At 40.3% G+C, this 27,844-nt stretch overlaps 1 protein-coding gene across 25 annotated transcripts in view; it reads right to left on the reverse strand.

The window, feature by feature from the left end:
- ABI2 (abl interactor 2) overlaps window positions 1–27,318 on the reverse strand; it is a 108,120-nt gene extending 80,802 nt beyond the window's left edge. For 12 of the 25 annotated variants that reach the window (XM_040228753.1, XM_040228749.1, XM_040228747.1 and 9 more), the window contains exon 1: window positions 26,964–27,318. In XM_040228753.1, coding sequence (XP_040084687.1) covers window positions 26,964–27,080 — 117 coding nt within the window. In that variant the 5' untranslated portion in view covers window positions 27,081–27,318. The remainder of the gene's footprint in view (window positions 1–26,963) is intronic. The other 13 variants (XM_040228736.1, XM_040228742.1, XM_040228738.1 and 10 more) reach the window with 2 other exon arrangements.
- Window positions 27,319–27,844: the final 526 nt, after the last annotated feature.

Raw genomic sequence — 27,844 nt, forward strand, 5'->3', positions numbered from 1 at the left:
AATCTTAAAAATGTTATAGTCATAAAAACCAAAGAAAGGTGAAGAAATAAAAAACTGTTTCAGACTCAATGAAACCAAGAGTTTTGAAAAGTAAATGTAATATTATTTCTCAACTGGATTCTTTCTTTATAAAGATCTTAAAAGGGCAGTTGGTAAAACCTGAATGAGAATCTGAGGATTTCCCAGTGAAAGCAATACATCAATATTATTTCCTGATTTTAATGGGGTTTTTTTTGCAGGAAATACACACTGAAATGTTTAGGAGTGATGAGACATCAGGTCAGCAGTGTATTTCCCAATGATTCAGGAAATAAAGTTTAAAGTAAAGCTGCAATTCCTTACTTCAACCTAATGGAGTTATATTAAATTGTTGTTGAGTTTTGAAAAAAATGAGATGCTTCCAGTAACTTAAGGTTTCACCATCATTAAAACTTTGACTCTTAGAACAGACATGTGGTTGCCAAGTGGGATGGGGATGGGGAGGGAAGGAGTGGGAGGTCGGCTTTTATATATGGAGTGGACAAGCAGCAAGGCCCTACTGCATGGCACAGAGAGCTATGTGCAACATCCTATGATAGCCACAGTGGAAAATAATATATTAAAAAAGAATGTATATATATATATACACACATTATATATACATTACATATGTGTGTATAGATATAGATTATACATATATATGTATAACTGAATCACGTTGTTGTATAGCAGTAATTGATACAACACTGGAAATCAACTATACTTCAATAAAAACAATTTGGCTCTTAAGTCAACTTTTAATAATCCTGTCAACATAGAACTTATAATTAAGCATATAAAGTCTTCAATAGTCACTTTATCATTTAAAGGCTTATATATAAACTATGCATTTTTTTTACCATTACTTCTTAAACTAATTACCACCTGTGTGCTTCAATACCAATTAAAACAGAGCTTTAAGGAACTTTTCATGTTTAATGTGGAGACTATTATGAGGAATGAATAAACTTAAAAAGACAAACTTTATTAATTTTTACTTAAAATGCAGTTGCTAAACATTTTCTCTTTCAAATAATTTCTCTTTTATGTTAATATATCACCACCAGGTTACTGACCAAATTCTAAGTATCTAGAAAGCACATAACTGTAGTTTCTGACATTACAAAACAAAAAAACAAAAAACTCATATAATTTTTCATGACACAACTATCAGGCCTTACCCAAACTACCAAACCAAGAACTCATTACCCCAAGATACAATAATTAAACCAGCAACTGCAATTTTCCAGTTTGAAATCTAAGTCATAATAGGTGTTATATAATACAGTTTGTTCAGAATAAATCTAAAGTATTTCAAAAGTATCACCTCAATCTTCATGTAATTTCTGTTCCCAGCTAGTTAAAACAGGGCTTCTTTATGTCTGTTCTCTCAGCTGACCAGAAGCCTGTTACAGAGGGAAATCAACAAACTTGTGATGAACTGGACTGTCAGAAGGCAGTTCCCCTTTCTCCTGGCACTTCTTCCACAGGAGGTAATTTTATCATGCTGTGGTTGTTTCTGTGTGGGCATGCCAGTCACTTCAGTTGTCTGACTCTTTGCGGCCGTATGGACTGCAGCCAGTCAGCTCCTCTGTCCATAGGATTCTCCATGCAAGAATACCGGAGCAGGTTGCCATGCCTTCCTCCAGGGGACCTTCCTGTCTTAGGGATGGAACCTGTGTCTCTTTGTGTCTCCTGCACTGGCAAGCAGCTTCTTTACCACTAGTGCCACCTGGGAAGCCTTGTATTTATCCTATTTCCATTATGGGGTTGTAGGGCTAGATGCATCTTGAGAACAGTTTATTTATTTTTAATGTTTTGGAGAAGGGAATGGCAATCCACTCCAGTATTCTTGTCTGGAGAATTCCACGGACAGAGAAGCCTGGCAGGCTGCAGTCCGTGGGGTCGCAAAGAGTCGGACATGACTGAGCAACTCACATGCGCCACCAGAGTCACACACGTAAGAATAATTATTAGCTGAAAACCAGTATATTGTTGATTTATGAACAAAACTTAAGTAAACAGGAGTCAGGATATCATCCTTTTCATTTTCAGTTGAAAAAAAGCAAAAAATAAAAAATGAATCACTTGTAGAACTGTAGAAATAAAATTTAGATCTCATGATATTTATGCTAAAAACAAAAGCTTTCCACTCAACTCACTTCTATGGTTTGGCCACAAACTAACCCATCACTTTTTTGCTTACCACATCTTGATGAATCATTATTCTCTGAAGGACATTCAGTGCTTACAAACCAACAACAACAAAATACCTGATGCTCAGCTGGCAATCACTACAACTTAATTATGATTTAAGGAGACAAACTCCATTTGATACTCAGAGAGAAAACAATACTATCTAAATAAATGAAAACTACACAAAATTAAGACAAATTCAAGTTTAGTAAATGAAATATTAATGATTGGGAAAATTTAAAACTCCACTTCACCATATGAAGTAGGGTAGCAAAACCAAGGGTTCTAAATACAGGATCTACTGAGTCAATTCTAAAAGCTAATAAAGCAAGAGTGTGGCTTCCCTGGTGACTCAGCGATAAAGAATCCCCCTGCCGATGCAGGTTTGATTCCTGGGTTGGGAAGATCCCTGGAATAGGAAACGGTAACCTATTCCAGTATTCATGCCTGGAAAATCCCATGGACAGAGAAGCCTGGTGGGCTACAGTCCATGGGGTCACAAGAGTCAGACACGATTGAGCGACTAAACAGAAACAGCAAGAGTAAAAGGTGAATATGTGAAGGGAACTACAGTTCACGATACATACCCTCCTTCCAGCCACAGGTTCACTATTTTATCTCTGCTCTCCCCAGAGCAGGCTAGTTCATCTTTCCCTACTTTACAGGTTAATGTCACTTCCTGCACAGGCAAGTATTAACAGAAAGATGGGACCAGAAGGAAAAGAACACAAGTTTACAGCCCCTAAAGCTAAAAGTTGGGGGAGAGGAGGGGTGGAGAAGAAAGGTATTTAACATAACTGAAAACAAAAGGATTCAAAGACTGTAGGAATTATGAAAAGAAGTATACTGTATTTATGATCCCATAACTCTGCTGCTGCTGCTGTTGCTGCTGCTACTGCTACTGCTAAGTCGCTTCAGTCGTGTCCGACTCTGTGCGACACCACAGACGGCAGCCCATGAGGTTCCCCCGTCCCTGGGATTCTCCAGGCAAGAACACTGGAGTGGGTTGCCACTTCCTTCTCCAATGCAGGAAAGTGAAAAGGGAAAGTGAAGTCGCTGAGTTGTCTTAGCGACCCGGCCCACCAGGCTCCTCCGTCCATGGGATTTTCCAGGCAAGAGTGCTGGAGTGGGGTGCCATTGCCTTCTCTGCCCATAACTCTAGTATTGGATAAACAAAACCCAAGAAATAGCAGATTGCTACTGCTGCTGCTGCTAAGTCGCTTCAGTTGTGTCCAACTCTGGGCGACCCCACAGACGGCAGCCCACCAGGCTCCCTAATCCCTGAGATTCTCCGGGCAAGAATACTGGAGTGGGTTGCCATTTCCTTCTCCAATGCATGATTACTTCTTTCTTATAACTGATGTGACTGTTCAGTTAGCAACATGGTATTATCATACAAATAGGTGACAGACATGTTTCTGCTCTGCTCTGCTAAGTCACTTCAGTCGTGTCTGACTCTGTGTGACCCCATAGACGGTAGCAGCCTCTTATTTCTCCAAGCAGAAATATTTTCCACAAAGATACAATAAAGTATTCTTTATTAGGATAAACCTGAAAAAGATGCCAAATACCAACAGTATTTGGCTGACTTCTTTGGTTTGTACATGTCTGCAACACTAATTTCTCAAAGATTTTAGTAGCTGGGAAAGAGCTTATTATTCTGAAGTCTTATTTGGAAAACTCAATATAGAATTACAAGCTAATTTTTAACACAAGCAATCCCATCTAATTTTAATTAACAAAAAGTTATTTTTTAGTTTTTCATCTATATTTTTAGTTCTTAAAAGAAATTACTCACACAGTGGGTTTTTTAAAACTATCATTAAAGATTAAGTTCTCCTTCTATGAATAATGTTCACGATAGATAGGCTTTAGGGCTAATTATGAAATAGCAACTTTATGCTATTAGGTAGGATCCTTTCTAAACAAACTAAAGCACAAAGCTTTACTCTGAATGTAAGGGACACGTGGAAAAGTATAAATCAACAGTAACATTTGGCACTTCAGGTCTTAGTAAACTAGAAATACCTCTAAATCCTTAATTGGCTTTACTTATACCTGGATTGAGAAGGCAATGGCACCCCACTCCAGTACTCCTGCCTGGGAAATCCCATGGGCGGAGGAGCCTGGTAGGCTGCAGTCCATGGGGTCGCGAAGAGTTGGACACGACTGAGCCACTTCACTTTCACTTTTCACTTTCATGCACTGGAGAAGGAAATGGCAACCCACTCCATTGTTCTTGCCTGGAGAATCCCAGGGACAGGGGAGCCTAGTGGGCTGCCCTCTATGGGGTCGCACAGAGTCGGACACGACTGAAGTGACTTAGCAGCAGCAGCATACCTGGATTCGGAGAAGGCAATGGCACCCCACTCCAGTGCTCTTGCCTGGAAAATCCCATGGTCAGAGGAGCCTGGAAGGCTGCAGTCCATGGGGCCACTAAGAGTCGGACACGACTGAGCAACTTCACTTTCCCTTTTCACTTTCCTGCATTGGAGAAGGAAATGGCAACCCACTCCAGTGTTCTTGCCTGGAGAATCCCAGGGAAGGGGAGCCTGGTGGGCTGCCTCTATGGGGTTGCACAGAGTGGGACACGCCTGAAGCGACTTAGCAGCATACCTGGATTAACAAAAAACAAACGAACAATTAAACTCCAAAAACTAACAAGATAAGGCCATATATATTTTCTCCACAGTTCTGAAATAATTTATAATTACAATTACAAATACTGGAACAATTATTTGTAGATTAATTTTCCTATCAAAAACGTATCCACAATGAGGGAAAATATTAAAAAACAGATGATCAAATACAAATGTAAATAAAAATTCAAGTTAGAAGTCTCAACAGGCTAGGTAAGACAACAGACATCTTTCTAACGTGTTCCTCCACCTCTTCTTTACAGACAGAAAGAAATCACAGGACACTAATTCAAAGGCAAGACAGATTATTAGAATTTCAATAAGCAGCAGTGCAGCACAAATTTAAATGCATCACAGTTTCTCTATATACTATGTTAAATAATCCCCTTGGAGACCAGAGGCATATCAATCAGGATTCTAAGAAACAGTGCCACATTTTTCACAGAAATAGAAAAAATAATTCTAAAATTCATAGGGGATAACAGAAGACCCTGAACAGCCAAACAATCCTGAGAAAGAAGAATAAACTAGAGGCATCATACTTTCTGATTTCACAATTATTACAAAGCGGAAGTGACAGTGAAGTGAAGTCACTCAGTCATGTCCAACTCTGTGACCCCATGGGCTGTAGCCTGCCAGGCTCCTCTATCCATGGGATTTTCCAGGCAGGAATACTGGAGGGGGGTACCATTTCCTTCTCCAGGGGTTACAAAGCCAGGGTAATCAAAACAGTATGATTATTAGCATAGAAAAAGACACCGATGGAACTGAGAGTCCAGAAGTAAAACCTTCAATATACAGTCAACTAATATTTGACTAAGAAGTCAAGAACATTCTTTGAGGAATGTCTCTTCAATAAACAGTGCTGGGGAAACTGGATAAGGACATGCAAAAGAATAAATAAAACTTCACCCCTAACTTGTACCACTCAGCAAAATTAACTTAAAATGGAGTAGACTTAGATATAAGACCTGAAACCCCTAGAAGAAAAACTAAAAAAAAGGCAAGGAAAAAAGCTCCTTGACACTGGTCTAGGCAAAAACTTTTTAGATGTAACACCAAAGTACAAGCAGAAACAAACAAGTGAAACTACATCAAAATAAAAAAGTTCTAAACAGCAAAATAAATCAACAAAATCAAAAGCCAACCTATCTAATGGGAGAAAATATCTGCAAATCATGTGGGTTAATATCCAAAATGTATAAGGAAATTCATACAACTCAAGAGCAAAAAATGAAATAATTTTAAAATGGGCATCTAGTCCCATCACTTCATGGGAAATAGATGGGGAAACAGTGGAAACAGTGTCAGACTTTATTTTTCTGGGCTCCAAAATCACTGCAGATGGTGACTGCAGCCATGAAATTAAAAGACACTTACTCCTTGGAAGGAAAGTTATGACCAACCTAGATAGCATATTGAAAAGCAGAGACATTACTTTGCCAACAAAGGTCTGTCTAGTCAAGGCTATGGTTTTTCCAGTGGTCATGTATGGATGTGAGAGTTGGACTGTGAAGAAAGCTGAGCGCCAAAGAATCGATGTTTTTGAACTGTGGTATTGGAGAAGACTCTTGCGAGTCCCTTGGACTGCAAGGAGATCCAACCAGTCCATTCTGAAGGAGATCAGCCCTGGGATTTCTTTGGAGGGAATGATGCTAAAGCTGAAACTCCAGTACTTTGGCCACCTCATGGGAAGAGTTGACTCACTGGAAAAGACTCTGATGCTGAGAGGGATTGGGGGCAGGAGGAGAAGGGGACGACCGAGGATGAGATGGCTGGATGGCATCACTGACTCGATGGACGTGAGTCTGAGTGAACTCCGGGAGTTGGTGATGGACAGGGAGGCCTGGCATGCTGCAATTCATGGGGTCGCAAAGATTTGGACATGACTGAGCGACTGAACTGAACTGAAAGGAACTAAATAGATATTTTTCTAAAGAAGACCACAGATACAGGAAAAGGTGCTCAACATCACTAATTATCAGGAAAATACAAATCAAAACCACAATAAGGTATTACCTCACACCTGTTAGAATGGTTATCATCAAACAGACAATAGGTAACAGGTATTGGCGAGGAGGTGGAAAGAAAGAAAACTTGTGTGTGCCCGTCGCTGGGAATGTAAACCGGCAGAGCCACTATGGAAAACAGGATAAAGTTTCCTCAAAAAATCAAAAACAGAAATACCACATGATTCAGTAATTCCACTTCTGAAATAAAATCACTATTTCCCATATTCACTGCAGCATTATTTACAATAGTCAAGATACGGAAACAACCTGTCCATCTACAGATGATTGGAAAAAAAGTGAAGTCCCTCCTTCGTGTCCAACTCTCTGTGACCCCATGGACTCCTCTGTCTGTCCATGCGACTTTCCAGGCAAGAGTACTGGAGTGGGTTGCCATTTCCTTCTCCAGGGGATCTTTCAGGGATCAAACCCAGGTCTCCCATATTGTGGGCAGACGCTTTACCGTCTAAGCCACCAGGGAAGCCCATTTGTACAATGGAATGTTAGCCTAAGAAGGAAATCCTCCCATTTGTAATAATGTGAATGGACGTGGAAGGTATTATGTTAAGTGAAATACATCAGAGAAAGACAAATACTGTATGATCTTGTTTATACATGAAATCTAAAATACCCAAGCGAGTAGAGAGAATGGTAGCTGCCAGGGGGCAGGGATGGGAGAAATGGGGAAATATTGATCAAAGGGTATAAACTTTCAGGATAAACAACAAAGTGCCACTGCATAGCACAAGAAACTATATTCACGTCCTGTAACAAACCGGAGTAGGAAAGAAGATGAAAAAGAATACATACGTATGTATAATTGAGTCACTTTGCTGTACAGAAAAAACTAACATTATCAATCAACTGTACATCAATAAAATTTTAATACAAACTTCCAGTTATTAGATGAATCAGTTCTGGAGATCTAATGCACAGCATGACTATAGTTAAAATACTATAGTATACACATGAAAGTCACTAAGAGAATAGATCTTAAATGTTCTCACCACAGATTTAAAAAAAGGTAATCATATGAGGTGATGGAGGTGTTTACTAATCATACTGTGGTAATCAGTTCCCAACAAACAGGTGTAACAAGTCATCACACCATCAAATCATCCCACTGTGAATCAGTTATAATGATCATGTTGAAACAAACTTACAACGCTGCATGTCAATTATATCTCAATAACGCTTGAGGGAAAAACAGGACATATTCACTTGGAGAAATTTATACAAGGCCCCTGAGTGTTTACCAAATAATAAGAAATACTAGAGGACTGAGTGCTAGACGTACATGTACCTAACATGTTTACACCACAAACTAAACTGCTGACATTAAATTTAAATTATATGTTGATTTTATTGCTTACACATGAATGAAATTCATAATTATATTAATATACTATGAACAGATGTATGGATGATAAAAAACAGAAAAAATAAATTTAATGTCAATAAACTTTAATTCCGTCTTCTCTCAAAAATATAATTAGTGTTATCTATTAAGTGATTCAAATTGTTTTTGTGAGTCTGGCCTGCTCTTGCAGACTTAGAATAAAAGATTTTAAATGAGAAAATCAGCAATCATTATTCAAACACTATCTCCTCGCAGAAAACATGTGGTACCACATATTGAAAAAGGCTGGTATTCCTTACTGGCTTCCCCTATTCAATCTTGTTTTGTAGATTCTGGAAACGCCTCACAATGCATCTTCTTGCCTCTATTCAAAGTCTTCAATAGATAAGTGGATACAGCCAAATAACAGTCAGTTAAGAACAACAAAAGAAAAATAGGCTCATGTTATCTTTAGTTCAAATCCCACTCATTCAGAATTTACAACAGAGGCTCTTCATAGGAAACAAAATAGGTAACAGAATTAAGACTCTCAGCTCCATTACTTACTTATCACTGATTTCCTAGCATGGATAAATGCTCAATAAATATTTTTCTAATGAAAAATACATATAATGAAAATCTGAAGTGGTGTGAGTCTTAAGTGCAAACATCTTAATCAACAAAGCACTAGGGACACAGACAAAATATTAAATATGATTTCTCTCCTTGCCAAATTTTACTTTAGCAGAGTCAGAGGTAACTTTGAGTTTACTTATCTGATTTTTAAAAAGAGGAATATCTCTGCTGCTTAGTTCCCAAGAAGAGGTAGGTCAGTTCAGACATCTGATGAGCATCCCCTATAGAATAAGCCCGGCACTAAAGGAAAGACTTATACTGAAGAAAGTAAGGAAGACCACTAGGCCATTCAGGTATGACCTAAACCAAATCCCTTACAATTATACAATGGAGTGACAGATTCAAGGGATTAGAGCTGACTGAGTGTCTGAAGAACTATGGACAAAGGTTCCTGACATTGTACAGGAGGTGGTAGTCTAAACCATCCCCAAGAAAAAGAAATACAAAAAGGCAAAATGGTTGTCTGAGGAAGTCTTACAAATAGCTGAGAAAAGAAGAGAAGCTAAAGGCAAAGGAGGAAAGGAATGGTATATCCATCTGAATGCAGGGTTCCAAAGAACTGCAAGGAGAGGTAAGAAAGCCTTCCTCAGTTGATCAATGCAAAGAAATAGAGGAAAACAACAAACAGATGATGGTGTTCAAGTGACGCACTCAATGTGACAATAAATTTGGAAAACTCAGCAGCGGCCACAGGACTGGAAGAGGTTAGTTTTCATTCGAATCAAAAGGAGGGCAGTGCCAAAGAATGCTCAAACTACCGCACAACTGCAGTTGTTTCACACGCTAGCAAAGTAATGCTCAAAGTTCTCCAAGCCAGGTTTCAACAGTACATGAACTGTAAACTTCCAGATGTACAAGCTGGATTGAGAAAACGCAGAGAAACCAGAGATCAAATTGCCAACATCTCCTGGATCACAGAAAAAGCAAAGAAATTTCAGGAGAACATTTACTTCTGCTTCATTGTCTATGCTAAAGTCTTTGACTGTGTGGATCACAGCAAACTGTGGAAAAAATTCTTAAAAGAGATGGCAATACCAGACCACCTGACCTGCCTCCTGAGAAACCTGTATGCAGGTCAAGAACCAACAGTTAGAATGAGACATGGAACAATGAACTAGTTCAAACTGGGAAAGGAGTATGTATACTGACACTCTGCTTATTTAACTTACATTCAGAGTACATCATGCAAAAAGCCAGGTTGGATGAAGCACAAGCTGGAATCAAGGTTGCCGGGAGAAACATCAATCATCTCAGATATGCAGATACCCACTCCAGTACTCTTGCCTGGAAAATCCCATGGGCGGAGGAGCCTGGTGGGCTGCAGTCCATGGGGCCGATAAAAGCTGGACACGACTGAGCGACTTCACTTTCACTTTTCACTTTCATGCACTGGAGAAGGAAATGGCAACCTACTCCAGTGTTCTTGCCTGGAGAGTCCCAGGGACGGGGGAGCCTGGTGGGCTGCCGTCTATGGGGTCGCAGAGTCGGAGGTGGTTGGATGGTCTCACTGACACGACTGAAGCGACTTAGCAGCAGCAGCAGCATGCAGATAACACCACCCTCATGGCAGAAAATGAAAAGGAATTAAGAAGCCTTTGAGGAAGGTGAAAGAAGACAATGAAAAAGCTGGCTTAAAACTCAACATTCAAAAAATGAAGATCATGGCATCCGGGCCCAACATTTCATGGCTAACAGATGGGAAAACAATGGAAACAGTGACAGAGTTTATTTTCTTGGGCTCCAAAATCACTGCGGACGGTGATTGCAGTCATGAAATTAAAAGACACTTGATCCTTGGAAGAAAAGGTATGACAAACCTAGTCAGCGTATTAAAAAGCAGTTGACACACTTTGCCAACAAAGGTCTAGTCAAAGCTATGGTTTTTTCAGTAGTCATGTATGGATGTGAGAGTTGGACCACAAAGAAGGCTGAACACCAAAGAACTGATGCTTTCAAACTGTAGTGTTGGAGAAGATTCGAGAGCCCCTTGGACAGTAAGGAGGTCACACCAGTCAATTCTAAAGGAAGTCAACCCTTAATAATCACTGGAAGGACTGACGTTGAAGCTCCAATACATTGGTCACCTGATGCGAAGAACTGACTCACTGGAAAAGATCCTGATGCTGGCAAAGATTGAAGGCAGGAGGAGAAGGGGACGACAGAGGATGAGGTAGTTGGATGGCCTCACTGACTTGACAGACAGGAGTCTGAGCAAACTCTGGGTGACTGCAAAGGGCAGGGAAGCCTGACGTGCTACAGTCCACGGAGCTGCAAAGAGACAGACATGACTGAGTGACTGAACAACAACAAAGTAAAAGGAATTTAACTGAATTAACTCAAGCACCAGCAGTGTTTGAAATGTGTGCGTGTGTGCTTAGCTGCTCAGTTCTGTCCAATTCTTTGCAACACCATGGACTGTAGCCTGACAGGCTTCTCTGTCTGTGGGATTCTCCAGACAAGAATACTTGGAGTGGGTTGCCATTCCCTTCTCCAGGAAATCTTCCAGACCCAGGGATCAAACCCAGGTCTCCTGCATTGCAGGTGGATTCTTTAACATCTGTGCTGCCAGGGAAGCCTGTCTGAAATAGTACTGTCAACTCTGTCAGTCGTATTTACATTAAATATGCTGGACAAATGAGAAGTATGCACCAATTTCACTTATACATACATAAATCTACAACCTCTTCAACTTTAGGAAAGTAATTTATTTCACTTCTCTCAAATATATTTTATACTGCTTACCAGAAGACACCTGATTTATTCACTTAACAAATACTGAATATTTATTGAATGCCTATATGGCACTGTTCCATATGCTGGCAGTCAAAGAGGCAAAACTCCTTGCCTTACTATATCACTCACATGCCAGAAAGTGAAAGTCATTCAGTCGTGTCCAACCCTTTGGGACCCCATGGACTATACAGTCCATGGAATTCTCTAGGCCAGAATACTGGAGTGGGTAGCCTTTCCCTTCTCCAGGGGATCTTCCCAACTCAGGGATCAAACCCGGGTGTCCCACATTGCAGGTGGATTCTCTACCTGCTGAGCCACAAGGGAAGCCCAAGAATACTGGAGTGGGTAGCCTATCCCGAGGGTCTCCTGCTTTGCAGGCAGATTCTTTACCAACTAAGTTATCAGGAAAGAGGGAGATATAAATAAATATACTGTTTGTTAAATTATAAGTAATATCAATAAAAATAAATATGGAAAGAAAAGTACAAGCAAAGAGGAGTGTGAACAAAGGGCAGGGAATATGTTACAATTTTACACAGATCAGGAAGAAAGCAAGAAGACATCTGAGCAAAAGCCTAAAAGAGGTAAAATATTCAGTCACAGTAGATGCAAACTAAAGAGGTCCTAAGGAAGAAGCAGGCCTGGTATGTTCAAGAAAAAGAGGCCACGGAACTTCCCTGGTGGTCCAGGGGCTAACACTCCCGTGCTCCCAGCACAAGGGGCCCCAAGTCTGGTCCCTCGTTAGGGAACTAGATCCCACAGGCAGCAACCAAAGATCCCGTGTACTGCAGCTAAGATTCAGCATAGCCAAAGAAATATTTAAAAAAAGAAAAAGAACAAAAGGGACACCAGTCAAAGTGGTTGGAGCAGAATGAGCAAAAGAAAGGCAGACAATTCAAAACCAGAAACTAGATCATCTGTGCCCTGCATGTAATTTTAAAGATTCTGGTTCTTACACTGAGAAGTCCGTAAGTTTTTAACAGAACAGTGATATCGTTTGATTTAGATTTTTAAAAGCTCATTCTGGCTGCTATTCCAAGACTAGCTGTAAGGCTATGCTATAATCTAAGTAAGGGATAATGGTGACTGGGACCAGGATGGTATCAGGAGAGGTAGTGAAGAGTAGTCAGATCCAGGAATATGAAGACAGAACTACTTGTTATTGCAAAAGAGAAGTCAATGGTGACATTAAGGTTTTTGATCACATCCTAATCCCTGGAATCTGTGAATGTTACCTGATGTGGCAAAAGGGACTTGGCAAATGAAAAGTTAAGATCCTGAGATGGGAAGGTTATGCTGCTGCTCCTAAGTCGCTTCAGTCGTGTCCAACTCCATAGACGGCAGCCCACCAGGCTCCCCTGTCCCTGGGATTCTCCAGGCAAGAACACTGGAGTGGGTTGCCATTTCCTTCTCCAATGCATGAAAGTGAAAAGTGAAAATGAAGTTGCTCAGTTGTGTCCAACTCTTAGCGACCCCATGGACTGCGGCCCACCAGGCTCCTCCATCCATGGGATTCTCCAGGCAAGAGTACTGGAGTGGGGTGCCATCGCCTTCTCCGGAAGGTTATGTGACTGGAACCAGTGTATTAACAAGGACTTTAAAAGAGCGAGAGAGGATCAGGATCAGAGAAGGCAACAGGGCAAAAGCAGCAAGAGAAAGAGAAGGGGAAGCGATGATGGAAGCAGGGGGACAGTAAGAGATGTGGAAATGGAAGCAGGGTCTGAGAGATGCCATTGCTACCCTGGGAACTGAAAGAGGGCCACAGACTAAAGAATGTGGGCAGCCTTGAAAAGCTGGGAAAGGAAGGAAACGGACTCCTCCCTATAGCTTCCAGAATGAAACATAGCTCTTGTGACCCATTTCAGACTTCTGACCTCCAGAACGATTAAATAATAAGTTCCTGGTACTTTAAGATGCTCAATTTTTGATAATTTGTTATAGCAGCAATAGGAAATTAATGTAGATGCATCAGTTTAAGTATTTAGAAATCAAAAACTACATGTATCAGAATTTTTATATAACAAATTTTCATCTGACTTTGAAAATAATACCTTTTAAAACCATATAAGATTGTACACTCAAAAGGTTTAGTGTCAAGTTAAACACCTTAGTATTTAAAATAAATGTCCTCATCCATCTACTTCAAAATAAGAGCGTGCGTGCGTGTGTCCTGCTCAGTCATGTCCAACTCTTTGTGACCCCACAAACTGTTGCCCGCCAGGCTCCTCTGTTCACGGAGTTCTCCGGGCAAGAATACTGGAGTGTGTTGCCAGTTCCTTCTCCAGGGTATCTTCCCAACCCAGGGACTGAATCCCAGTCTCCTGCACTGTGGGCTTCCCTTGCAGCTCAGCTGGTAAAGAATCTCCCTGCAATGCGGGAGACCTGGGTTCGCTTCCTGGACTGGGAAGATCCCCTGGAGAAGGGAAAGGCCAACCACTCCAGTATTCTGGCCTGGGTAGATTCTTTACCATTTGAGCCCTCAGGGAAGCCCAAGAGTGACGGCGGTCTTAAACTAAATCACAGTATTTTGTCATATGTAATCTGAAGACTCAGCTCTGAACCTCTGAACTTTGCAGAATTTGTTACCTTGATAGGTATTTACTCTAGAAGGCCTAACTCATGTAAATTCCTTCATCTTAGCAAATTGCTAGAAATGCTGAAAGTTATGGCGGTTACGTTCTAAGTCAACATATAACCATAAACTAGTTAAGAGAAGGTGCCTGGCTGATTTTTGTCTTTATCAAAAGAAGGCATGAGGTGTAAAAAGTCAAGAAGTATCACTCTAAAGCAATTAAGTTTGGAGACAAAGTACCTGAACCCAGGACATCCATAAGTATTCATAGTTTGTCACAATTTCCAGAAAATTAAAATGAACTAATTATGCCTCTGTGAATGTGAAATATAACTTTACATAATGCAGTTTAGTTGTAAAAGCTATGAAATTCTGCTTAACTAGAAAAATTCAACCATAATACAGTTGCAGCACAATAAGACAAATGAAATTAGCATGGAAATCTTGCATCTCATCCTATCAAAAATCTTTAAAAAAGTAACCATTATAAGACATGCTCCCAAAAGAGCTGTGTTAAAAAAAATGACAAAAATAAATCATGTAAGTCTTCAATATACATCAATAATGATAAACCATGTTTCACTGATTGTAGTATGAATAGTTTTTCATATTTTACCATTACCAAAACTGAAATGCATCATGAGGGTTAAGTAGCAGTATTTTAAGTGTTTAAGTGGCAATGTTCATTAAGTTAGTGGCACATAATATAGAGCATCTTAAAAATTGATAGTCTTAAATTTGATTAGACATGTACTATTTTAGCTGTATTATCTCACTGAATCTTCACAACTACCCTATGAAATAGCTGCTATAATTCTAACACCTTACAGTTAACAACTGAGACAGGTTAATTTCTCAGTCACACGGCCACTAAAATTATCTTTACTATGTACAACACTATTTAACTGGCAAAATTATAATTTAAAATAACCTACATATTTTCAGGGTTTTGTAGCTATTTTAATGCTCTCAATATGAAAATAAATTTAAGGTCTTTAAAATAACAATGCATTCAGCCTTTATAAAGTCCTTTTGCATACACAAAGCACATAGAATAGTAGCAGCTAATATACAGTATATACCTGTTTGACCAAGCTTACTGATTATAGCAAATTCCTAGACATTAATTTAAATCATTTCTTGCAAAACAAAGTTATATAACTCAGAATGCACATCACCTCACTAATCAAACTTCCTCTAAGTGCAGATTTTTACGAAACCCATAGTACAATCAAATGATGTCATTTACCTTAAGACTGAAAATAAATTGAGCATCTCAAAAGATGCAGGAAAAAAGCATATAACATAATATGAAATCAATCCTGATTTTAAAAGATATCTGAGCAACCTAAGAATAAGAGAAGTTCCCGCACCTGATAAAGGACATGCACGAAAACTTACAGCTAATAACATAGTTAATGGTGAAAGACTGGCCACTTTCCCTCTAAGACTGAGAACAAGTGAAGGATATGAGCTCTCACCACGCCTGTTCAAGATCATATTGGAGGTCCCAGCCAGTGCCATAAGGCAAGAAAGATAAATAAAACAAAGACTGGAAAGGAAGAAATAAAACTAGCTTCATTTGCTGGTGACATGATCACCTACATTCAAAAAATTCCAAAGAATCTTCAAAAAAAATAAAAAATAAAAGCTACTATGTTTAGCATGTAAATTTAGCAAGCTCACAGAATAAAAGGGCAATATACAAGTCAGTCCAATTTCTATACACTAGTAATGAACAACTGCAAACCAAGATTTTATAAAACATGACTTTATTACAGTATAAAAATCATTAAATAATTAGGGATGTGGAAGATAATGTGTAAAATCAGTATTATAATCACTAAAATGACTAGCTAAATCAAAGAATACTTAAATAAATAGAAATACCAAGTCCACAGATTGGAGGACTCAGTACTGTCAAAAGTATAAATTGCCCCAAAATATCTACAGATTCAGTGCAATTCCATTAAAATCCCAGCAGGTTTGCAGAAATTAACAAGCTGACTCTAAAACATATACTGAGAAACCAAAGAACCTAGAAAAGCGAAAACAAATCTGATAAAGAACAAACTATAAGATTCATACCACCTGATTTCAAGACTTACTACAAAGCTACAATATGATACAAAGTATATATACTGATATGTATGCATTAAAGGAACAAAATGGAGTTCAAAATATACCCGGATATACCCGGACACATATGGTCAACTGATTTCAACAAGATGCCAAGGGAATAGAATGGAGAAAAGAATCTTTTCCTCAAATGGTTCCTAAGCAATTAGATAACAATTTGCAAAAACCAAATCTTGACATACTTCACTTCCTGTAGATAAATTAATTATAAGTGGATCATATACTTAACTGTAAGATCAGAAACTACAAAATGTCTAGAAAAAAATAGGAGAGATCTTTGTGATTTTAGATTAGGCAAAAGTATTAACCAAAAAAGAAGCTGATATATCAGCTTCAAATATATAAAACTTATGCTCTGTTAAAGACACTTAAAATGCAAAGACAAGACACATACTAGGAGAAATTATTTGCAGAATATGTATCTAATAAGTATTTGTACACAGAATACATTAAAAAATTCTCAAAACAATTTTAAAAAGTTTAAACAGATGAAAGATCTGGATACATATCTCACCAAAGATGATATAAAGATGGTAAATAACCACAGGAAAAAATGCTTGACATCATTAGTCATTGAGAAAATGCAAAATGAACCAAACGTGACAACACTAACACCTATCACAACAGCTAAAATTTTAAAACCTGACAAAACCAAGTACTGACAAGGAAGAAGAGGGACTGATACTTTGCTGGCAAGAATGCAAAATAGTACCATCATTTTGGAAAAGAGTTCAGCACTTTAAATAAAGTTAAACATCTGTTTGCCATATCACCCTATAAAACCAGTATTATAAATATTTGCTGTCAAGCAAAGGCAAGGGAAGACTTGACCTGCTCCAGCCCTGACAAGCTCTTATTAGATTCAGAAAGCTGTGTACTTACATTAAGAGTACAGAATAAATAGAAGAAGTTGAGGTCCTTGTGCAGAGCCACACCCAGACACAAGGGGCCATATGATTACAACATGGATGCCACAAGCCTGTGGTGAGGGAGGAATCAATGCCATACGACAGCATGAAGTTTCACAGCCGCAGCTGTGGCCTGAAGGATGCGACAGAAAGCCTCATCTCACCCGAACCAGGAGTTGACGAGAAACCGTATCATGTGGGAGACAGGGAAGTTAGAGAAAGAAGCCTTCTAGGAGCTCCTCCCAAGCTTCCCAAGTATACCGGGTGCTCTGGCAAGAGTCAGATCACCTGCACTTCAGGCCTTCCATATGTGACCATGTGGATACATGCTAGGCCATCAGGGGGCCATCATGGGGACAGTTCCTTAAATTCACCCAAGTGAGATAAAGACATATGTCCCACCAAAAAACATTTGCAAATGTTATCACTATCATCACTGGCTAAAACGAGAAAAAAATTTATATCATGGTGGTTATATAAGTTCGTCAAAATTGACAGCCTTTTTACCTAAAACAGGTGAATTGTATTCAATTGTATTATACTTCCAATAAACCTAACTTTAAAAATCAAACTGAAAAATATGTATTGTAAATGATTCAAGATGAAGCTGCTTTGTAGTCCAAAATTTCTACATCTAAGTATGTTACCTGTATATGAATAAAAGTAAAACTCTATTCCCTACAAGGTAATGACAGTATAGTAATGCCAAGAGAATATAAATGCTGCTTACAGTATCTAATAGGGAAAAACTTGCAAGGCAAGTTTAGAGGTAATTTACATCCAGTCTATAAAATTATTCAGTGCAATCTCTAGTATACTGCAGTATGCATTTCTGACATTCAGTGACTGTTAATTAGTGTCTCCAATATCCTATGGCTAATGAAAGGATATAAAAAAACTTTTAAGATATAAATCTATCCTCTGGAAGCTTTATACCTAGAAAAGGATCACAAAATAAATGAAAAATTCAAAGTAGGTGTCATTCCATTTGCTACTTCATTAAGTGAGTCTATTAACAATTCTCATAAATATTCAATCATAAGCTATTAAAGGGGCTTCCCTAGTGGCTCAGCTGGTGAAGAATCTGCCTGCAATGCGGAGACCTGGGTTCAATCCCTGGGTTGGAAAAATCCCCTGGAGAAAGGTACGGGTACCCACTCTAGTATTCGGGCCTGGAGAATTCCATGGACTGAATAGTCCATGGGGTCGCAAAGAGTCAGACATGACTGAGCGACTTTCACTTTAAAAGCTATTAAAAGTCTGCAAATAATCTAAATATAATTTTCAATATACTTCTCTTTATCCACAAAACATTACTTTTATACACATTGCCACTGCATGTTATTAAAATTCTTTACATTTTAAAACGTAAGTAACAATCCAAAAGATCTCACCATCAAAAATATCTCCTCTATATATTCCACACATAAGTAGTCTATTTGGTTATAAACTATTTTGTGGGAGAGGGCTTCTCAGATGGCTCAGTGGTAAAACCCGCCACTTGCTGATGCAAGAGACACGGGTAATCCCTGGGTTGGGAAGATCCCCTGAAGAAGGAAACAGCAACCCACTCCAGTATTCTTGACTGGGAAATCCCATGAGCAGAGAAGCGTGGCAGGCTACAGTTCATGGGTTGCAAAAGTGTCGGACACAACTTAGCAACTCAACAGCAGATTCTCTGGGAGATGAAAGAAGACCCTGAATGAAGCAAATCTATCACACACTATACATTACACACCTCAATCTAGGGAAATTCGATCTCCCTAATTCAGCCTGATGTTCACCTACATGGTGCACCCCTCTCTGTGGAGATGAAAAACAAAAGTCAAGGAAAGGATGTAAACACCAGTCCTCAAATTTCTATTCTGTCTCCTCTTTCATTCTAGGCACTTTTAAGATTTCTCTATTTGTGAGAACAAACAGAAGGTAAACACATAAATACGAACCTCCTTTCTGTACACTCTATGGCCATTCATAAAAGACAGTCATGACTAGCCCATGGAAAGTTTCTTTTCAAAGCAAGGTATAACACACCCTAATATTCAGTGCAACACTGTTTACAGCAGCCAAGACATGGAAGCACCCTAAATGTCTATGGACAGAGGGATGGATAAAGAAGATGTGGTAAATACAGACAATGCAATATTACTCAGCCATTAAAAAAGAATGAAATAACGCCATTTGCAAAATGACAGAACGATCTCTGTTCGTCTCCAAGGCAAACCATTCAATATCACAGTTATCCAAGTCTATGCCACAACCAGTAACGCTGAATAAGCTGAAGTTGAACGGTTTTATAAAGACCTACAAGACCTTTTAGAACTAACACCCCAAAAAGATGTCCTTTTCATTATAGGGGACGGGAATGAAAAAGTAGGAAGTCAAGAAACACCTGGAGTAACAGGCAAATTTGGCCTTGGAATGCGGAATGAAGCAGGGCAAAGACTAATAGAGTTTTGCCAAGAAAATGCACTGGTCATAGCAAACACCCTCTTCCAACAACACAAGAGAAGACTCTACACATGGACATCACCAGATGGTCAACACCAAAATCGGATTGATTATATTCTTTGCAGCCAAAGATGGAGAAGCTCTACACAGTCAGTAAAAACAAGACCAGGAGCTGACTGTGGCTCAGATCATGAACTCCTTATTGCCCAATTCAGACTCAAATTGAAGAAAGTAGGGAAAAACGCTAGACCATTCAGGTATGACCTAAATCAAATCCCTTATGATTATACAGTGGAAGTGAGAAATAGATTTAAGGGCCTAGATCTGATAGATAGAGTGCCTGATGAACTATGGAATGAGGTTCGTGACATTGTACAGGAGACAGGGATCAAGACCATCCCCATGGAAAAGAAATGCAAAAAAGCAAAATGGCTGTCTGGGGAGGCCTTACAAATAGCTGTGAAAAGAAGAGAGGCGAAAAGCAATGGAGAAAAGGAAAGATATAAGCATCTGAATGCAGAGTTCCAAAGAATAGCAAAGGGAGATAAGAAAGCCTTCTTCAGCGATCAATGCAAAGAAATAGAGCAAAACAACAGAATGGGAAAGACTAGAGATCTCTTCAAGATAATTAGAGATACCAAGGGAATATTTCATGCAAAGATGGGCTCGATAAAGGACAGAAATGGTATGGACCTAACAGAAACAGAAGATATTAAGAAGAGGTGGCAAGAATACACAAAAGAACTGTACAAAAAACATCTTCACGACCCAGATAATCATGATGATGTGATCACTAATCTAGAGCCAGACATCTTGGAATGTGAAGTCAAGTGGGCCTTAGAAAGCATCACTATGAACAAAGCTAGTGGAGGTGATGGAATTCCAGTTGAGCTATTTCAAATCCTGAAAGATGATGCTGTGAAAGGGCTGCACTCAATATGCCAGCAAATTTGGAAAACTCAGCAGTGGCCACAGGACTGGAAAAGGTCAGTTTTCATTCCAATCCCAAAGAAAGGCAATGCCAAAGAATGCTCAAACTACCACACAATTGCACTCATCTCACATGCTAGTAAAGTAATGCTCAAAATTCTCCAAGTCAGGCTTCAGCAATACGTGAACCGTGAACTTCCAGATGTTCAAGCTGGTTTTAGAAAAGGCAGAGGAACCAGAGATCAAATTGCCAACATCCGCTGGATCATGGAAAAAGCAAGAGAGTTCCAGAAAAACATCTATTTCTGCTTTATTGCCTATGCCAAAGCCTTTGACTGTGTGGATCACAATAAACTGTGGAAAATTCTGAAAGAGATGGGAATACCAGACCACCAGACCTGCCTCTTGAGAAATCTGTATGCAGGTCAGGAAGCAACAGTTAGAACTGGACATGGAACAACGGACTGGTTCCAAATAGGAAAAAGAGTACGTCAAGGCTGTATATTGTCACCCTGCTTATTTAACTTCTCTGCAGAGTACATCATGAGAAAAACTGGGCTGGAGGAAGCACAAGCTGGAATCAAGATTGCCAGGAGAAATATGAATAACCTCAGATATGCAGATGACACCACCCTTATGGCAGAAAGTGAAGTGAAGTGAAGTTGCTCAGTTGTGTCCGACTCTTTGCAACCCCATGGACTACAGCCTTCAAGGCTCCTCTGTCCACAGAATTTCCCAGGCAAGAGTACTGGAGTGGGTTGCCATTTCCTTCTCCAGGGGATCTTCCCCACCCAGGGATTGAACCCAGGTCTCCCACATTACAGGCAGACACTTTACCTAGTGAAGAGGAACTAAAAAGCCTCTTGATGAAAGTGAAAAAGAGTAAAAAAGTTGGCTTAAAGTTCAACATTCAGAAAACGAAGATCATGGCATCCGGTCCCATCACTTCATGGGAAATAGATGGGGAAACAGTGGAAAGAGTGTCAGACTTTATTTTGGGGGGCTCCAAAATCACTGCAGATGGTGATTGCAGACATGAAATTAAAAGACACTTACTCCTTGGAAGAAAAGTTATGACCAACCTAGACAGTATATTCAAAAGCAGAGACATTACTTTGCCGACTAAGGTCCGTCTAGTCAAGGCTATGGTTTTACTTGTGGTCATGTATGGATGTGAGAGTTGGACTGTGAGGAAGGCTGAGCACCAAAGAATTGATGCTTTTGAACTGTGGTGTTGGAGAAAACTCTTGAGAGTCCCTTGGACTGCAAGGAGATCCAACCAGTCCATTCTGAAGGAGATCAGCCCTGGGATTTCTTTGGAAGGAATGATGCTAAAGCTGAAACTCCAGTACTTTGGCCACCTCATGCAAAGAGTTGACTCATTGGAAAAGACTCTGATGCTGGGAGGGATTGGGGGCAGGAGGAGAAGGGGAGGACAGAGGATGAGATGGCTGATGGCATCACGGACTCGATGAACGTCAGTCTGAGTGAACTCCGGGAGATGGTGGTGGACAGGGAGGCCTGGCGTGCTGCGACTCATGGGGTCGCAAAGAGTTGGACACAACTGAGCGACTGAACTGAACTGGATGGACCCAGAGGTTGTCATATTGAGTGAAGTAAGTCAGACAGAGAAGGGGAAATATCGTATGACATCCCTTGTATGTGGAATCTAAAAAGAAATTTCACAAATGAACTTAAAAAAGAGACTCACAGACTTAAGAAAACGAACTTTGGCTGGTGACAGGAGAAGATGGGGGGAAAAGAACAGTTAGGGAGTTTGGGATGGACATGTACACGCTGCTATATTTAAAGAGGATAATGAACAAGGATCCACTGTATAGCCCATGAATCTCTGCTCCATGTTATGTGGCAACCTGGATGGGAGGAGAGTTTAGGGGAGAATGGATGCATGTATGACTGATTCCCTTCACTGTTCACCTGAAACTATCACAACACTGCTGCTGCTGCTTCAGTCGTGTCCGACTCTGTGCGACCCCATAGATGGCAGCCCACCAGGCTCCCCCATCCCTGGGATTCTCCAGGCAAGAACACTGGAGTGGGTTGCCATTTCCTTCTCCAATGCATGAAAATGAAAAGTGAAAGTGAAGTTGCTCAGTCGTGTCCGACCCTCAGCGACCCTATGGACTGCAGCCTTCCAGGCTCCTCCATCTATGGGATTTTCCAGGCAAGAGTACTGGAGTGGGGTGCCTTCGCCTTCTCTGATACAAAATAAAAAGTTAAAAAAATATATCAAGGTATAAATGTAATAAAGAACATGAACCTAATATTTTAAAAATATATGATACACATGTGTATAAAGATTTAAAATTATAAACCCCAGCTATATATTCAAAATGATTAGACAATTTTATATTTCTTCCTTCTTAAAAGACATTACTTTGCCAACAAAAGTCCATCTAGTCAAAGCTATTGTTTTTCCAGTAGTCTTGTATGGATGTAAGAGTTGGACTATAAAGAAAGTTGAGTGCCGAAGAATTTATGCTTTTGAACTGTAGCGCTGGAGAAGACTCTTGAGGAGTCCCTTGGACTGCAAGGAGATCCAACCAGTCCATCCTAAAGGAAATCAGTCTTGAATATTCATTGGAAAGACTGATGCTGAAGCTGAAACTCCAATACTTTGGCCACCTGATGCGAAAAACTCATTGGAAAAGACCCTGATGCTGGGAAAGATTGAAGGCGGGAGGAGAAAGGGACGACAGAGGATGAGATGGTTGGATAGCATCACCAATTCAATGAACATGGTTTGAGTAGGCTCCGGGAGTTGGTGATGGACAGGGAGGCCTGGTGTGCTGCAGTCATGGGGTCACAAAGAGCTGGACACAACTGAGAGACTGAACTGAACTGAATAATTTTTCAACAATGAGCATGATTTTTATTGAATTTTAAATATTTGTATCATTTCAGTAACTACTTTTTAATGAAACTAACTAGTAAGCTATGATTCTATTATCCTTTATAAATCTTCCCTGCAATTTTTAACAAACTCTGAGTATCCTTGTTGACAGAGGAAAATGAATGACATCTTTCCTGTTATTCAAAACAAAGAAATACTTCAGATAAAACAAAGTAAATTCTCAGTTTCTATCCTTCTGAGCAAAGCTATTTTATCGGATGACTCTGTTCTTAATCCGAGTAATGGACAATGGGATTTTACTATATATGTATGTGAATTATCACTCACAAAAAGCAGTAACTTTTATCTAACAAAAGGAAAAATATAAAAATGAACAAGTTGGTTTTCCAGACTTACCTTAGCAAAGTAAAAATGTAATCTTATTTCATCTACCAAAACATTAAAGCAATCCATATTATTATAATGTTCATTTATAAACACATAGATCCAAGTTAATCAAAACGTTTTAAAAGTTTCTGGACACTTACTAGATTAGGAATCAATGTTTATAAATGAAGAAAAAACTCAAGTGTTATATACGTCCAAAAAATTAAACAGTAACTAAAGTCCTTTTTTACAGGAAAGAAATAGTCAATCAGGGAGAGGAAATTGTAGTTAAAAACTTTTCTTCATCTCATTTTAGAAAAATATTTTGACAATTACTTTTTACTAGAGATTGAAATAAAACAAAATCATCTAATTTCTTTTTACTAAAGATGATTTTTAAATTTATAATGTAAACTAGGCTAGTAACCTTGGAAACTACCACTTAAACCCTTCGGTAATTTTGTGTGTGTTAATACAGGCACTATTTGATCACTCTTAATGCCAAAAGATTACACTTCTAAAGCACAATTTAAACAGTATGCCTTTTCAGAAGGACACCACCATTTTTCTTCCTTTCCTCAATTTTTACACTAAACGTAATCCACATTTAGAATATTCTTATTTTTATATTCTCATGCATAAAACCAGGCATTTAAGGACACTGAGCAAAGAACCTTATCGTGTTACCTACCAATAAATTTGTCTTTTTCCTGCTTTACAGGTAAAAAATGTCTTGCACAAAATAAAATGAGTGTAAGGTGAGTTAACTTGAGCTAGTGGTTAGGACATGTTGCTATAATAAGGCTAACCTGACCATCAGATCACTAATTAACTTGCATCTATTGCAGGGTCACAGGCTGCATCAGAACCTCTGCTGGTCAGTTCGATGGTTACAGTAAGAGCCAGCCAAATGTGCAGCTGAGTCAGCACAAATCTACTATCACCATGTTCTATTTATCAACTTTACTACAAACAAATCATGTACGAGTTGTCATCTGTTGAGAGAACGCCAATAATATACCCACTGGATCCTAATAGCATCGATTTTAGGTTTGAAGAAACAAGGTATTTTAAAATCCAAATCCATTCTATTAATCAGCACTTATATTCTCAATTTTAAAACACCGCATTACATTCTGAGTCCCACTGCTGAGACAAATGATGGCAGCAACATTCTTCTCTTTTGAACAGCAAGAAATATAGTGATGACAATGGTTGATCGCTTTATTCTCTCAGCTTTATCAACTCAGGTACTTTTACCTTTATGTAACAACTGCAACCTAAGAGGAACTATACCTTCAAATTACAATGGAAATTATCTTCCAAACAAAGAGAACTTTTAAAAAAAATTAGTAGTGATAACTGCAACCCAATCACTTTCCACCCTGTTTCTCTTCTGAGACCTGTAACTCTTTCCCATATGTTGCACAAGGGATTGTAACGACTACTTCAGTCCTTTTAATTTGCCTCTCCTAGAGACTCTGAAATTTCCAGAGTGAGGATAGCAGTTTCCTCCAGTCCGTCTTCCCACCTGCAGCCCATTAAGAATATAAACTGATGCTCAAAATGGTATTCAACTGTAGACACTAGATACCTATCAACTCTTAACAATGCCAGGCCATATTACACTTTCAAATATATTTAGTGAAAACTGAGCATCTCAACCTTTTACTCTCTCCTACCACACTCAGTATCAGCAAAGCACCCCATGAATATGGACATCTGTACTGTCTATATGAACCTTTGACCCAAGACACACTCTATCTTTTTCTACTGGCCATACTTTCAACTTTCTCTTTGGAGGGAAAAGCCTTGGATTGTGTCTGATTCATTCTCCAGTACAAATATTCCATACAAGAAAATATAGTGCTCAGGATATGTCTAATCAAGTAATATCTTACAACACTATCCTTGATTAACCATGTGATCCTTACAAAATTTATGAACCTATAAATTTTTTTTTTGAACCTATAAATTTTAACACCTATTTTTTTCTTTGGTTCACACCAACACTTGAGAATGCTTCCCAATATAGCTGATGTTAGGAAAGATGCCTGGAGAGATGGAGGTGGGAGAAGGAAAAAAGGCCATAGTGAAGGAACAATTTAACACATTGCTTCCATTTCCACCTATATCCCAAGAGAATTTAAATGGGAAGGGAAAAGATGGAGGTAGAACCTATGATTCAGAATAAGCTATAAAGAAAACAAAAGATGCTGACTTTGCAAACTGTGCATCTTAAACTATCCTTTCAAATAATTTTTTAAAAAGAATTGTTTTTAATCACATAATCTTGCTTCTTCCAGAAGCAGCTCAATTTCATCTCACCCAATACCCCCCGCCTTCATACACAAACATACAGTGCTACCACGGAGTCTCGATGCCAAACCAACCATCACAGGAAAATTTAGACCGTGAGAATTATTTCCCATTTCTCTCTGAAAGATAATCACAAAAAATTTCCCTGCAGGCAAATTAGCTATTTCTAACGGGCTTGGAGGCGGGTGGCGGGAGGGAATAGACCATTATCATGCAGCTTCTCATTCTCCATAGAGAAGAAAACTGGCATTAACTTCCAACAAGGGGGACAGCTGCTCTTATACTGTATCCTCAGTTAGAACCTAAAAACAAGGCAAAAAAAACCACGCTGATCTTTTGATGCATTTAATAGAAAGCTAAAGCATTTTACTTTGCAGCAATATAGCGCCTCAAAAATCCTCCAGATTGGGGGCTACCCATTAAACCCCAAACCCTTGCCATATGGGGGAGTAGGATTCTGTCAAATAGAAAATGCCACTCTCCGCCTCCTCCGCCATCGCGAAAATTGACCGGCACCGATTGCGGAGGCGGCCGAGGGAAGAGAGGAGGTGGGGACACACACACGCACACACACCCCGCACCGAGAACTGATTCACGGCTTTTGAAAAATGCTTGAAAGCTACAATTTCCTCCAACCGGAGAATTCTCACCCATTCTCCCGCTCCCACCCTGCTTCTACCCCTGCATGGGGGCTCAGCTGCACTGTGTCCCTGCTGCGGCCTCGGCCCCGTGTGCCCTACGCCCCCAGGCGCGCGGCCCCCGGGCCGGGGGTCCCCCACGCGCCGCTCAGCAGCCAGAGGCCCAACACGCCCAGGCCGGGAGATGCGTCGCACCTGGATGTAGTTGTTCTCGCAGTAATCGGCCACCCGTTCCAGATTCGTGTAACTGTCGAAGAGGGCCCGGCGGCCCCCCGGGATTTCCTCCTCCAGCAGCATCTGCAGCTCCGCCATCTTCACATCCTCCTCCTCATACAGACCGCAGAGGCAGCGGCGGCAGTAGCGCCAGGGAAACCCAAGACTGGGAGAGGAGGAGCCGAGGCGACGGCGGCGGCAACCCGGAGGAGCGAGAAACACCCCCTGCGCGCGCGACAGGGGAGGGGGCAGCGGGAACGGGGGCGGGGCGCGAGCCGATGGACTCGGAGGACGGTCACCGCGGCGACGGCAGGCCCGGCGCGCGCACGCGCGCTCTTCTCCCTCCACCCCCGGGAGCCCGAAAAAGGTTCCCACCCTTGGTCGCGCCGCCCGCCCCTCCCCCACATCCGGCGTCTCCTAGCGACCGCGGGAGTGGGGGCCGGGATGCGCCCGGGAGTTGAGCGCGCGGTTAACCCTTCGGCCCCCGCAGGATGCGTGGCTGGGGCAGTGCACCCCGCGGCCTTTGTTAGTCCGGCGTGAACGCCCACCTGGCTCTGCGGTCTTCCCGTCCGCTTCTTCAGCGACTTTCCTCGGCGTTATCCTCAACCTGGGGCTCAACCCTATGGTAGTGGGCCTGAGGGATAATATTAGCCCCACTGAACTCCCATGCAGCTTTAACTGCGCCCCACTTTTAATTTTTCTCTTCATCTTTGACCGTATTCATCCTCTTTGGATAAATAAATTTCAGTTTCCTAATCCCAAATTTCCTGCCCTCCAGCTTCTTTGCACCTGTTTGCCGATTAACAGTTTCCCCTGCCAGGTTAGCCTCGGTTCTTTTCTCCTTTGCCCATCCTCTGGCCTTC

Source organism: Oryx dammah, unplaced genomic scaffold, assembly GCF_014754425.2.
Source record: "Oryx dammah isolate SB20612 unplaced genomic scaffold, SCBI_Odam_1.1 HiC_scaffold_27, whole genome shotgun sequence".
In the NCBI taxonomy this organism is placed as follows: domain Eukaryota; kingdom Metazoa; phylum Chordata; class Mammalia; order Artiodactyla; family Bovidae; genus Oryx; species Oryx dammah.